Source organism: Hyperolius riggenbachi, chromosome 10, assembly GCF_040937935.1.
Source record: "Hyperolius riggenbachi isolate aHypRig1 chromosome 10, aHypRig1.pri, whole genome shotgun sequence".
Lineage (NCBI taxonomy): Eukaryota > Metazoa > Chordata > Amphibia > Anura > Hyperoliidae > Hyperolius > Hyperolius riggenbachi.
This window is the reverse complement of record NC_090655.1, coordinates 191195673-191211160: the sequence shown is the minus strand read 5'-3', so window position 1 is coordinate 191211160 and position 15488 is coordinate 191195673. Positions and strand designations below refer to the sequence as shown.

Here is a 15488-nt window from a genome sequence, read left to right as displayed (position 1 = left end):
AAATAGTCTGTATATGTACAGGTCAGGTACCTAGTAGCAGTCAGGATGTGTGTGTGGCTGCAAAGTAGTCTTATGGATACCTCTGGCATAGCTGGAGTGAGCTCTGCCGAATGGGTACATTTTCTGCACAAGTGGGAACCAAGCCTAATACCTTCATAATTTAATGCAAATAAAAAAAGTGTTGTAAGGCTAGGCTCACAGTGGGGAGCTGTGTTGGGGAAAAGTCACATTGCATGTTATACGAGTGTTGCGTCATATACAGTAAAGCAATCAATAGTGAAACCTATGCTGCACAGCCCCTGTTCACACACACACACACACACACACACACACACACACACACACACTATGCTTTATCGCACTGCGTTGGGATACTGTTGTTTGTTGCGTCACAGCAGATACACTCTGAATGTCACATCTGCAGTTAAGCTTCTGGGTAGGAACACACTAGGCAGAATTGCATATGCGTTTTACACCCTGTGCTATGGAGAACACATATGCGATTCTGCCTAGTGTGTTCCTACCCTAAGTGCCATTGCAACCACTCACTGTGAACGTAACCCAAGGACAGCTACTAAATGGACTGCATGCCCAGTTTACAAGATTGTTTTGACAAGTTAGAACAAAACTGAGACATTGAGAACGTCCATATTGCAGTGTAATAGCTTTAGAGGAAATCTAAAGTATACAGTTCACACAATAAGCATGTTCCAGGAGGAAAACACTTGTCTTGTCTCAAAGACTGTAGGTTTCAAAACCAACATAATAGCCAACTAACAATTGTACTGAAAAGCCAACAGTGGTAGACAGCCTCCGCATTTACCTCAGCACAGCGTACTTTCAGGCAATGCATGTTAGTAGATTTGCTTATAACAAATTCAGTCATACCTGTGGTACAGCATAACACCCCAAGAAGAAGGAGTCTTATAACAGGGCTTCTATCTGCCATCCTAACACACTGCAGAGTGCTATCCCTCTGAGGAGAGACAGCATGCTTGTGCTGAATAATACTGATGGGTATCAGCTGGGGCAATGTGGAGCAGAAAGCCAGAAGGTATTAACTGGTTGAAGTTCAGTAATTAAATGATTATGCTTGTGCTGGAGGCCTATGCCCTCTATTATGGGAAAACACAAAGCAGCACACTAATAATTTTTACTAAAACACATTGGGCTCTATTCTCAAAGACTTCCCGCATGCGGTAAAGTACATGCGGGAAGTTTGCACCCAAAATACCGTCAAGTTGGAATTCTCAAAATGTTCCGCATGTTTTTCCCGCATGCGGAAAATGTGTGGTAAAAGTGCGGGATTCATGCGGAAAACTTTCCGCAAAAGTCGGTATTTTCCGCAATAAAAGATCAATTCTCAAAAATGTTCAGGCGCATCATTTCGTCGTTAATTACCGATTTTTCTTATCACCTACAAGTAGTAGGTGATATATTCCGCATCCCATTGACTTTAATGAAGTGTGGAGGCTTATGCTACGTACAGACATGCGATAACAATCGTTCGTAAGCAACGACGAACGATCAATTAAGGAGAGAAATGAAAGGGTCGTTAGTAAAGAGGTGTTGAAAGTGGCAAACGATCAGATCGTTTCCGAACGAACGATGCGGAAGTGACGAACGTATGATGCAGCGCATCTATTATGCTAAACGTTATTCAGATCAATGAACCCGGAACGAACGTCATTGTTAATGGCCAGTAGGAAAGAGGAAGTTGCGTACAGATATATATATATATATATATATATATATATATATATATATACACACACACAGAGAGAGAGAGATATATAGATAGATATATCTCTATCTATGTCAACATATATCTATATATCTATATACATCTAACTACATCTATATATACATATATATATATCTATATACATATATCTATATACATCTCTCTGTCTCTCTCTCTCTGTCTGCGCATGTACGGTACTTAACGAACGATCGTTTTTGTAACGATCAGCATACACACGTACTTTTGCTAACGATCGTCGTTACAAAAAATCCGCCAGGACGGATTTCCAGTTTGCAACGACTTCAGTCGCTGATCGCTACCCTTAACGATCGTTAGCGGTTATTTTGTAACGATCGTCGTTATAAACGATCGTTAGTCGTTCGTTACCAACGACTTTAGTCGCATGTCTGTATGCCCCTTTAAGGGCTGTGCTTGCTGGACTTTTAATTTTTTTTTTAAACACCTTTTCATGCGACCTTTTTACCACATGATTCCAGCATGAATAATGGCTGTTTCCGCATCTTTTTTCCCGCATGCGGCAAACATGTGGAAAATGTTAGTGAATGCTGAAAAAATGCGGAGTTTACCGCTGGCGGGAATTTAGCGGTAAAATTTTGCGGTACTTTTGGCTCTTTGAGAATAGAGCCCATTGGGCTCTATTCTCAAAGAGCCAAATTTTCCGCAAAATTTTACCGCTATATTCCCGCCAGCGGTAAACTCCGCATTTTTTCCACATTCACTAATATTTTCCGCATGTTTTCAGCATGCCGGAAAAAAGATGCGGAAAAAGCAATTATTCATGCGGGAATCATGCGGTAAAAAGGTCGCATGAACAAGTGTTTAAGGGCTCGTTTCCACTGTTGCGACGCGATTTCGCCGGCATTCCGACGCTTGTAAAAACGCATGCGGATGCGTTTCCGCATGCGTTTTTACCCGCGATTTCGCGTGTGATTTCGCATGGCAGGGTGCCATGCGAAATTAACCATGACACTGCCAGGGTAAAATAACATTGAAAAAGGTGCGAAATCGCGGGTAAAATCGCATGTAACAAACGCATGCGTTTTTACTATTAAATACATTAGCGGCGATTTGCACGGATTCCCGACGCAGGCGAATTCAGTGGGTCCCGTCGTGCAGATTTGGCCCGCCGCCAAATCGCTCCCGCACGCCGCACATGTGGAAACAGCCCCGGCCACTTCAGTGTAACAAGCGAATCCGCATCTCGTCGCCGCATGCGGATTCGCTATGGTGGAAACGAGGCCTAAAAAAAAAAAGTTAAAGTCCAGCAAGCACAGCCCTTAAGCCTCCACACTTCATTAAAGTCAATGGGATGCGGAATATATCACCTACTACTTGTAGGTGATAAAAAATCGGTAATTAACGACGAAATGATGCGCCTGAACATTTTTGAGAATTGATCTTTTATTGCGGAAAATACCGACTTTTGCGGAAATTTTTCTGCATGAATCCCGAACTTTTATCACACTTTTTCCGCATGCGGAAAAAAACATGCGGAACATTTTGAGAATTCCAACTTGACGGTATTTTGGGTGCAAACTTCCCGCATGTACTTTACCGCATGCGGGAAGTCATTGAGAATAGAGCCCAATGGCTTCCGTTCACTAAGGCCTTGTTCTCATTGCGTTCAGAACACGTTAGCGTTCGCAGTGGGAATCTTTGACGCAATTTTTCTGCGATTCCCGGTGCTTGGGTTTTTTAAAAAGCGCTTTTCTAAAGCGTTTTTTTAATTCACTCTCTGACGCAAATCAGGAAGTGAACTCTCTGACCTGGAAAAGAATAAATACAATGTATTTATCCTTAAAAACATGAACGCAATCGCTGCACAAAGCGATTTTGTGAGTTTTTGCGTTTTTCCTATACCTTCTATTGAGGCAAACTCAAGGAAAAGGCCCTTAGTGTGAATGAGCCCTAAGGGCCCTTTTCCACTGTAGCATTTGCTGAATCGCAAAATCGCAAACAGCTAGTGATTTTCCAAATCGCTACGGTTTGCTTTTTAACATAGGAATCGCGGTAGGTTATTTCCACTACCGCGATTAGTTTTTTACCTAATCGCAATCGCGTGGCGTAACGATTATTGCCACGATTTTGCTATGCAGTGCATAGCGTAGCAAAATCGTGATCGCAAACGGAAATCACCGCAAAATTTTGTACTTTTGCCGAATAGCAATCGTTAGCGTTCAGCGCGAACGCTAGCGATTGCTAGTGGAAAAGGGGCCTAAGGGCTGGTGCACACCACAAGAGCTATTTAAACGCTAGAGATTTTAACAGCTCTTGCTAATGCAATGCTGCGGGGGATTTTTACAAAATCACATCGCTCCAGTGTGCACACACACATAAGATAACATTAGCAGGAGCTTTTAAAATCACAAAGCGCTCAGAAAAGCTCTTCTGGTGTGCACCAGCCCTAAGGCTACTTACACAGTAGGACGTTGCGTTTGATGCGACGTTAAGGTCGCACAACGCGGCCCTAACACAGCGCATATACACTTTCACAGTGCGACGTTAAAGTCGCACGTTATGAAATGTATTTACTATGGAATGAAAACGGCGCATGCGGAACATTTTAAAAAAGGTAAAGAAAACATTACTGAGCATGTGCAACACAAGTAACTCAGCAGATTCATTGTTAAGCGCACAGCATGCAGCACTTTTTAATAACACTACACGTTACACACTAACGCAACGTGTGCACTGTGAATGTCGCACAGACTTTGCATTGCTGTGCTTTACTCTGCGTGAAAGTATTTTATAACGTGCGACTTTAACGTCGCACTGTGAAAGAGCCTTAAGACACATTCTGCAAGAATTCCACGTTCACATTTAAAAATGCATGCATAACACATGAAAAACGCATACCATTGCGTTCCCATTGACTTTCATTATGTGCGTTTTTGATGAATATTATGCAACAAAACCAGCGTTTTTAACGCATATGCGTTTTTTATATGCGTTTTCCCCTGCGGCCCATAGACTTCCATTAGCTGCCAAAACGCAGCGTTAAAATTAGTCAGTGATTGGCCAATCATAATTGAGGGCTGGAACTCACTAGAACGATTTTTTTTTTGAGTGTTTAGGTTTTGTTCACATCTAAAATTGAAATCGCTGACAGCCGCGTTTCAGGATTTTTCCCCCTTCATGTGTTCCACTGCGCATTACGTTTTTGTGTTGAGCGCTTTTTCAAAGCGCTTTTGCAGAGCGATTTGTTTTTTTTTACTTCCTGACGCAAGTCAGGAAGTGAACTCTTTGACCCGGAAAAAACATGCGAACGCAATAGCCAGATACTCGCCGAATAAAGCGATTTGTGAGCGTTTTGTGTTTTTCCTATACCTTACAAATGGTACATGCAGCGCTTTACTGAACGAAAAGCAGACGCAGCGCGCTGATATGAACTATCCCATAAGGAATCATTGCCCAAGTAATTTCAGGGCGTTTTTCCAAAAACGCTGGCACTCAAAAAAAGTGCACAATGCCCTAGGTGTGAACAAGCCCTAAGGCCCCATTCACACCTAAAAGATTACCGCCGGCGTTTTGCAGGAGTGATTTTTCCACGATTAACGCGGAAAAATCACTGGACACTGCAGCGATTTTTCCACGATCGTGATTAGCGCTTCTATAGCACTAAACGCAATTGCCGGGAAATCACCTGAAAATGGTGCAGGCTACACGTTTGCGTTAGGCGATTTGCGTTAATCGACGGCAATTAAATCGCCCAAGTGAGAACGGGCCCATAGAGTATTATTGCACTAGCGCTTTAAAAAGCGTTAACGCTTGAGCGGTTTGCCGAAATCGCCAGCAAAATGCTCTAGTGTGAATGGGACCTTAGCGCTGGAACCCACAAGAGCGTTTTTTTGAGCATTTTGGCAGCGCTGCGATACGCTAGCGTTTTGCCAAAACGCTCAGCTGATGTTAATGGATGGGGCAACTTCCACAGGAGCGTTTGCGTTTCCCAGAAACGCAAACGCAGGACCTGCAGCATTTTGGGAGCGTTAGCGCTTCAATGTAAAGTATTGAAACGCTAGCAGAAACGCTCAGCAAAACCTAAACTGAACGGTTTTGCTAGCGTTTTGCCGTTCAGCACACTGTAACTAAATTAAAAATAATTCACAGGACCAATCAGGATAAAACGCAAAACGCTACACAACCGCTGAGCAAAAAAATACACTGTTGCAAAATGCGACCGAAAACGCGAATGAATCCGCTTGCAAACCGCTCAGACAAAATGCTAGCGGTTGCGTTTTGCGTTTGCGGATTTCAGTGGGTTCCAGGCCTTAGGGAGGTTTTCAAAACGCTAGCATTTCCCTAAACACTCAGCTAATGTTAATGGATGACCCAATTCCACTGGAGTGATTGGGATTACCAAAATCACAAATGCAGGACATGCAGCATTTTTGAGCATTAGTGTTTTGCGTTAGCGTTTCTGCACTGTAAAGTATATAAACTCTGGCGTAATCGCTTATGAACCGCTATACAGAGCAATTTTCTAGCGTTTTTTAAATGACTGCACACGGTAAAAAACATTAAGATTAATTGAAAGGACTAATCAGAATTAAAAATGCTAATCGCTATTCGCTACACAATCGCTGGCAAAAAGCTTACACTTTTCAAAATTGCTAACAAAATCACCAGAAAATGTTCATGAAATCGCTTACAAAACGCTCATTAAAAAGGCTGGCGATTGCGATTTGCAGTGAGTACCAGGTTTTAAGGGTGCAGACACACATCCAATGTTGATTGACCAACGACTAGCCAATTTTACCACCTCTGTGTAGTAAGAGGGCCAACAGACTTTGGCCTCAATTCACTAAGATCATGCTGGAGATAATAAGGCAAGAGAAAACTTACCTCCACACAGTGAGGCCTAGTGCACACCAGAGCGGTTCGGCAGCGTTTTCAGATCCGATTGCGGATGTGGAAACGCTAGGGCAATGTATTTCAATGGGGTGGTGCACACCAGAGCGGGAGGCGTTTTGCAGAAACGCATACTACCGGGCTGCTGCAGATTTTGGATTGCGGCGGCGTTTCTGCCTCCAATGTAAAGTATAGGAAAACCGCAAACCATCCTGAAAAACGGCAGTTCAGAGCGTTTTTTTTGCAGGCGTTTTTGTTACAGAAGCTGTTCAGTAACAGCTTTACTGTAACAATACATGAAATCTACTACACCAAAAACGCTTCCCAAAACCGCAAAATTCTAGGTGAAACGCTACAGAAAAATAAAAAAAAGCGTTTCCAAATCTGCTAGCATTTTGCAGATCTGCTAGCGGTTTTTGGTGTGCACCAGGCCTCTGAGAGTTATCTTATCTCTTCATTCCTTACGTTACCTCCTCTGTAGTTAATTTACCCCCTCTGTAGTTAATTTACTTCCTCTGTAGTTATTTTCACACGCAGTTAATTAACTCTGGAGTTATTTTAAGGATTAAAGATTGGAGAGTTAATTTAAAGACAGAAGAGTTAACTTTAGGTTTGCCTGGGGTAAAATGTTTCCTGAATACTACATGCCTTATCACCATGGTAACAACTCTAGAAAGACAGGAGATAAGCTTAGTGAATTGAGGCCATTGAATACTATGTACAGATTGTGTAGGTAAGCCCTCATACTGCATCGAGGTGGTAAAGTTGGCCAGTTATTAAAATTGGAAATGTGTATGCACCCTAAAGCTACGTATACACGTTAGACTATAGTCATTTGAAACGGCTCCAAAATGATCACTCGTCAGATGATGACAAAACTTTCACAAACGATCATTAATAATAATCCTAACATTTGTATAGCACTTTTCTCTTGCTGGATGCTCAAGAGCTTCAGCCACTAAGGCTTTGTTCACATCTAAATTCCAAGTCGCTGACGCCAGCATTTTTCAATTTTTTGCACAATTTTTTTGTGTACCTCCCAGTGCTTACCTTTTTTTAAGCACTTTTGCAGAGCGGTTCTGTTTTTTCACTTCCTGATGTCAGTCAGAAATTAATAAATACAATGTATTTATTCATGAAAGCGCTGGGGAAATCGCTATACAAAGCGCTTTTTCAAACGCTTTGCAGTTTTCCTATATCTTCCATTGAGGCAAATAGCCCCAAAAATGGTACAGGCAGAGCTTTGGTGAGCAGATCGGAATCGAACTGCTCAGATGTGAACACTCTCATAGGGAATCATTGCACACGTGCTTTAAGGCCTGGAACCCACTGAAATCAGCAAACGCAAAACGCAACCGCTAGCGTTTTGTCTGAGCGGTTTGCAAGCGGATTCATGTGCGTTTTTGGTCATGTTTTGCAACATTGTATTTTTTTGCCCAGCGGGTGCGTAGCGTTTTGCGTTTTGCGTTTTTATCCTGATTGGTCCTGTGAATTATTTTTCATTTTGTTACAGTGTGCTGAACCGCAAAACGCTAGCAAAACCGCTCAGTTTAGGTTTTGCTGAGCGTTTCCGCTAGCGGCTCAATACTTTACATTGAAGCGCTAACGCTCCCAAAATGCTGCAGGTCCTGCGTTGGCGTTTCTGAGAAACACAAACGCTCCTGTGGAAGTTGCCCCATCCATTAACATTAGCCCAGCGTTTTGGCAAACTGCTAGCGTATCGCAGTGCTGCCAAAACGCTGCCAAAAGCGCTCCTGTGGGTTCCAGCCCTTAGGGAGATTTTGAAAATCACCGGTGCTTAAAAAAAGGCAAAATCTCCCTAGGTGTGAACAAGCCCGAAGATTGCACTCAAGAAGCCACCCTGCAGTGTCAGAAAGTCTTGCCTTTCAGGGCTCGTTTCCACTATTGCGGTGCGGAATCGCCTGGATTCCACCGCTAACAAAATCGCATGCGGATGCGATTCCGCATGCGTTTTGCCGCGAATTCGCATGCGAATTCGCATAGGTGAGGGCACATGCGATTTTAACCATGTCACTGCCTGTGTGAATTTACATCAGTACCTATGCGGCAAAAAACGCATGGGGAAAACGCATGCGATTTCCCTATTAAATACATTGCATGCGATTCGCATGCATTCCACTCTCAGGCGAATTCGTTGGCTCTTTTGTGCGTTTTTTCACCGCTCCAAAAAACGCACATCACCAACGCAAAAGTGGAAACAGGCCCATCCACTTACATGTGCGAATCCGCATGCGTTGGACGCATGCGGATTCGCGATAGTGGAAACGAGCCCGAACTTCTTACTGAATAGGTACTGACCCTAGCCAAGATTCAAACCCTGGTCTCCCATATCAAAGGCAGAGCACTTAGCCAGTACACTGTCCTATCCAGCTACTAAACCTAACTAAGGCCTGGTGCACACCAAAAACCGCTAGCAGATCCGCAAAATGCTAGCAGATTTTGAAACGCTTTTTCTTATTTTTCTGTAGCGTTTCAGCTAGCATTTTGTGGTTTTGTGAAGCGTTTTTGGTGTAGTAGATTTCATGTATTGTTACAGTAAAGCTGTTACTGAACAGCTACTGTAACAAAAACCACCTGGCAAACCGCTCTGAAGTGCCGTTTTTCAGAGCGGTTTGCGTTTTTCCTATACTTAACATGGAGGCAGAAACGCATCCGCAATCCAAAATCTGCAGCAGCCCGGGAGTATGCGTTTCTGCAAAACGCCTCCCGCTCTGGTGTGCACCAGCCCATTGAAATACATTACCCTAGCGGATCCGCACCCGCAAGCGGATCGCAAACTGCAGCCGAAACGTTCTGGTGTGCACTAGGCCAAAGAATGAACAACAGTGATGGGAAATGCAGATCCATCAGGACATATCTGATTGACCAATGATCTATTATCTCTCAAGTGTGTATGGATATCGACAGTTAATGGTCATTGTGCGCATGGGCAGAATTGTCACCCAACAAACTCTGATGTCACTTCTGTATATGTGCAGAAAATTTGTTACTAATCGGTTGTTTGAACATATTACCAGCCTGTATATGTTGTATGAGCTTATTCAGTTAGGAGATAGACATTCCAGCCGGCAAACGCTCGTTCATCTGCTAATTTTCTGTTGTTTCGAAAGATAGTTATTTAAAGTGTGTGTATAGCTTTAGACCTGGAACCCACTAAAAAACTTTATCGCTAATCGCAATTGCTAGCGTTTTCAGTGATCGGTTTGTAAGCGATTTTAATTTTTTTACAGTGTGAACCAATGTCAAAACGCTAGCAAAATCGCTCTGTGTAGGTTTTGACGTGAGATTATGCCAGTGTTTATATACTTTACATTGCAGAAACGCCAACGTTTATAGCTAAAATTGCTGCATGCCCTGCGTTTGCGATTTTGGAAATCGCAATCGCTCCAGTGGAATTTGGCCCATCCATTAACATTAGCTGAGCGTTTAGGGAAATCGCTAGCGTTTTGAATTGATCCCTAAACGCTATCAATATCGTTGTAGTGTATTTGAGCCCTAAGGGTACTTTCCCAATGTACATGTTGCTTTGTGATAAGACTGGTGAAAAGTTGCATCGCTTGTTAGAAATGAGATGCACACAGTGAGGCATACAATACATTGAAAGTATGCTTCACTGTAAACACACACATTGGACCTGATGCACTAACTAGCAATATTGCCATGTGGAGACAGCGCACGCCAACATTATCAAAACTATTGCAGCAGTGTACTCCCAGTTGTGGTATTAGTGCAACCCAATATACTTGAGCGCTAGAGAGCCTCACTTACTGCTTGGCCTGCTGCCAGACAAGGATTACCACGTATCGACACGGTAATCCCCGAAGGCTAGCTTTTGGACTTAAAAACGCTGGTTATCAGTGTGAAGCCGGCCTTAGGGTGACACCACTAATCAGATCCTGCAGTTCTGCAGCTTCCTGTGTCTCCTCCCATGACACCAGCCTGCTCATCAGACAATAAATGAGCATCATCACTCTTACGCGGTTCTCCCTGAGGTCTCCCTTCCTAAAAATCACACTGCATTCTCGGTATTTTTTCTCTGGATATTTTTTCCCCTGATTGTGGTTCTCAGGTTATTGCTCCTTCATGTACAGCAATGGATGGATGGTGAACTGGTTATTTAGACGAAAACAAAGGCAGACAGATGAACATTATTTGATGGCAAGTTATTGTAGTTTTATATGTCAATAAAAATAGTATTTGATGTTCACAGCCCCTTCTTTTTGTGTTTGTTCAATGTTGGGTAACAATGGAGGAAAGTGTGTGCAGCACGGTGGCGTAGTGGTTAGCACTCTAGCCTTGCCTCGCTGGTTCCCTGGTTCATATCGCAGCCAGGTCAACATCTGCAAAGAGTTTGTATGTTCTCCCTATGTCTGCATGGGTTTCCTCCCAAATACATACAGATAAGTTAGTTGGCTTCCCCCTAAAATTGGCCCTAGACTATGATACCTACACTTCAAGATATATACTCTGTAAAGTGCTGCGGAAGATGTTGGCGCTATGAAAAATACAAAATAATAATAATATCCCAGACAGAAACTGCAGAGGGCGTTATCACCTCAGTGAGCTGCTTACATGCACTTCAGGAATCAATCATTTGCCATTTACAATCAAAGAAAGGCCTTCTGTCACTGGCAATTTCCTGATTCATGAAGAAAGGACTCCTCTTAGTATATTCCAGTTTAGGCAAGTATTAGCCAAGTGCGTGTGGTTGGAGCAGGACTATCTCAACGGAATACTGCAACTCATTCATTTAGAATTGGAGCTGATTAGTTTATAAAAAAAAAAAGTTGGGTAGATGGAAATCTAGATGTTTTCAACTTTATATTAGACCCAATATGGTACTTATCCGTTAGCCGGGCGCATCCTCTAGGTGGCGACAAAACTCCACCAGAGTTACATCTTTCCCTACTATCCATGTCGGCCTGGAGGGGGAATAGTAATTAGCGCCACCTGCCGGATGCGCCTGGCTAACGGATAAGTACCCCCAATATTTCCACTATATAATTGTAAGTGAAAGGAAGATCGTATGGATGAGAGGGCATTCATTTATCTATTGGGCACAAAGGAGGTCAGAAAACAGACGTTATTCAGCAAGTTTGTTGTAAATCAGAAGTGCCTCTTGCTGTGCGAAAGAAGATGCACTCACAGAAGCAACCATGGCCATGTTCAAAGGGTTAGCTGTCAATCAGAGCTTGTAAGACACCACAGAGCTCAAACCTCTGAGAAACTCTATCCAGAGCGTGGGAAACCATTCAAAACAACATACAGTAAGACCTTGTGAGAACTCGATGGACGTATGTCTTTTTTCAACCAAAATAACTATGTAACTATGTAACATCGGAAAACGTACACTTCTTCAGAGTGTAAGAAAACCTTAAAGCAGTGGTTACCAAACTTTTTTGGGTGAGGGCACCCTTGATGGCTTTGAAATTTTTTCAAGGCACCCCTTGGCAAAAACTACCAAATTTGCCGTTATGACCCTTATCAGGGGATGACCCACTTCAAGTAGCTAGTGATGCTTATTAGGCACCGCAATTCCTCTCATGTTCAACTTCAGCCATAGTTGCGGGGACTAAAGGTTAACTAGCAGGTAATGCAGCCACATTGTATATCAATGTGCGGCTGCATTACCTGATGGTATTGCATAAAGGATCGGGATGCATGCCGAGGCACCCCTGAAAGGTGCCCGAGGCGCACCAGGGTACCGCGGCACCCAGTTTGCCTTAAAGGATACCCGAAGTGACATGATGAGATAGACATGGGTATGTACAGTGCCTAGCACACAAATAACTATGCTGTGTTCCGTTTTTTCTGTCTCTGCCCGAAAGAGTTAAATATCAGGTATGTAAGTGGCTGCCTCAGTCCTGATTCAGACAGGAAGTGGCTACAGTGTGACCCTCACTGATAAGAAATTCCCCTTTTTATTTCTTTCTTGCTCTCAAAAGCCATTTTCTGCTAGGAAAATATTTTATAGTTGGAATTTCTTATCAGTGAGGGTCACACTGTAGTCACTTCCTGTCTGAGTCAGCCCCTTGTATACCTGATATTTAACTCTTTCAGGCAGAAAAAGAAAAAAAGAAACCCAGCATAGTTATTTGTGTGCTAGGCACTGTACATACACATGTCTCTCTCATCATGTCACATGTCACTTTGGGTATCCTTTTAAATCAAAGTCAGAACTTGTGGTTCACTTGAAAATTCACATTTGGGACTGTACATAATCTTGTGCAGAGTGTGGGAAATGCTTCAATAGCACAGGAGGACTTGTACATCAGTGAACTCACACAGGCAAGCATCCTTTTTGAGGTTCCGTGTAGGAAGCGTTTTAGTCAGAAATCCCACCTTGATGCACACAAAAGAATCCACACAGGTGAGCGCCCTTTTCTGTGTTCAGAGTGTGGGAGATAGTATCACCAGAAAGGAAGCCTGACTGCACACCTGAAGACACACAGTCATTTAAGCTGATAAAAAAACATAAAACCATAAATTAAACTCGGCTGAGGTGGCCGATAAGGCCCGTCTTAAGTGAGAATCTGGTGTGTGCACATCTGTACAAAAACCGCCACCTGAGGTTGGTTTCACACTGCAAACCGGCGGTAGCAGTGTGGTAAAGCCCGGGGGCCGCACCCCCAAAAACAGGCCTTCGGGGAGTACCACGTTAGTACGCGGTAATCCCCTTCTGACTAACAGCCAAACAGTAAGTGACGCTGGCTTGTGCTCACTTCCTGTTTCAAAAATATGGAAGTGCACAGAAACGAATTATAAAAATACGCTTCTGTGCCCGCCCTGCCACTGCCACCATTTTTTAAATCCCTGCATCACCATAATACTTACATGACTTCTGGTCCACTGCACGCAGAGGTCATGCGGCAACGTATGTATGCGCTTACGGTAGATCAGCGACTTACGGTGCACCGCACTGCATGCTGTATGAAAGCACCCATAGGCTTTCATTGGCATGGCGAGGTGCGGTAACATGACCCACAGCACCGCACCTGTGTGACAGGCCCCTGAGGGATTGAGTCGCAATCCCAGTGGGGGACAGTCCTCATATGTGTGTACTAGGTTTAACAGCCCAGGAACTACGTAACAGGTACAGCGTCCAAAATTCATCCGAAATGTATCATTCGGCCACACATGAATCAATATTTTACAAGGAGATCTAGTTGAGCTAATTGAATGAAATATTTAAATTGTACCAAAAATCACAGAGCAAGTTCAGAAAAGATCACATTTTCCTCTCAGCACTTGCTATTGGCTATGGAAAGCTGTTCTTACAGCCACCTGTCCTGCCACCTTCATTGTTCTGAGGCTTTTCTGTATGCCATGCTTGGACCCTCTATAAGGAATGAGCAAGAATAATTTTTGTGAAAAAACAAAACTGTCCGGGGGTGTATGGAGGAGTGGGCATTGGCTGAGAGGGTTCACTTACCTTTCTGGATCAGGGAGGAAGAAACGTTCACCATCCAAGGAAGACAGACCATTCATACCAGTCACTTGGACCATACTGTTAGACTAGGAGCACACTATGCAGTGCAGAAAACCATGCGTTTTCTGCATTTTGGGTGCTTTCACGTTTTTTCAATAGCTTCCCTTTTTCATTTGAGTAAAATACAGTATTATATTTATGTGATAAAAAAACGCAGTCCTCTGCATCTCCATGGAAATACATTATGTGTGTTTCTTAGTAATATGCAGCCAGTTGTGCATTTTGAAAAAGGCACATTGTAAAATGCAGATATATGCACTTTTTTATGCGGCCCATAGACTTTCATTATGGGCAAAAACGCATGCACTTCTGCTAGTGTGCTCCAAGCCTTACAGCTTATGATTGATTAAACAGTGGATTATCCTTGGATGGTTTCTTCTTTCTTGATCAAGATTGCATCTATTACATACGCAGCATATCCTAAGGGTGCATGGAATGTTACCATTTCCATGTAGTATGAGAGATTACGTACACAATCTGTTCATAGTATTCAATATCTGTTGAGTCTCATGCTATACGGAGGTGGTAAAATTGGACAATCAAAACTGGATGTGTTTACCAGGCACCAGGCACAAGACGCCGGAAGTGGTGAGATAAGATCCTTTTGCCTGTTAATACTACTCATTATGTTCAGCCACACGTGAGTGGCACACTTTATATAAACTGTGTTACTTACCTATGATCTACATCGCTGCCTTTTGTCGCTTTGCTGCATGCTGCTCTCCATCCCCCCAACACTTCTGCCTTCACAGACGAAAGGTCAGCTGTGGAGGTGGAAGTGACAGGTAGATGGAGTGCACCGTGCAGCACATGTAACCAGGGCCGAGCCTGGGCGGGTGCTGCGGGTGCAAGGCACCCAGGCGCCTGCCTCTGAGAGGCGCCGCCCGGCCCCGCTCTCCCCCTGTGGCCTACGCCGCCGCCGCCGCTTCAAGCTCCCTCCCTCTAGCCGCCGCGTCAGACCTCGATCAGGCGGGCGGGCGCTAGGACCTAGCACGCCGCACTGATATGCGGAAGTGACATCACTTCCGCATATAGAGCGGGTGCGTCCGGCGCCCTTTTCCTGGTCGGGTCGCCCGCTGATTGAGGTCTGAAGGGCTGCTGAAAGGTGAGGGGGGAGCGGAGGAGGGAGCGGCGGCGGCGGGGCGCGCTCCTGTCACTCACTACCTATCCTGGGCGCACATACCCCCTGGCTACCTATCCTGGGCACAGATATCACCTGGCCACCTATCCTGGGCACAGATATCACCTGGCCACCTATCCTGGGCACAGATACCACCTGGCTACCTATCCTGGGCACAGATACCCCCTGGCTACCTATCCTGGGCGCACATACCCCCTGGCTACCTATCCTGGGCACAGATACCA

General features: G+C 44.0%; 1 protein-coding gene across 1 annotated transcript in view; it reads right to left on the bottom strand.

Moving 5' to 3' along the window:
• Window positions 1–14140, bottom strand: part of LOC137536763 (heparan-alpha-glucosaminide N-acetyltransferase-like) — a 582763-nt gene extending 568623 nt beyond the window's left edge. Inside the window, exons 1-2 of the mRNA XM_068258971.1 lie at window positions 14067–14140; window positions 12977–13095 (exon numbers count right to left, since the gene is read on the bottom strand). Of these exons, the coding sequence (XP_068115072.1) occupies window positions 12977–13095; window positions 14067–14140 (193 nt within the window). The remainder of the gene's footprint in view (window positions 1–12976; window positions 13096–14066) is intronic.
• Between the last annotated feature and the right edge of the window lie 1348 nt (window positions 14141–15488).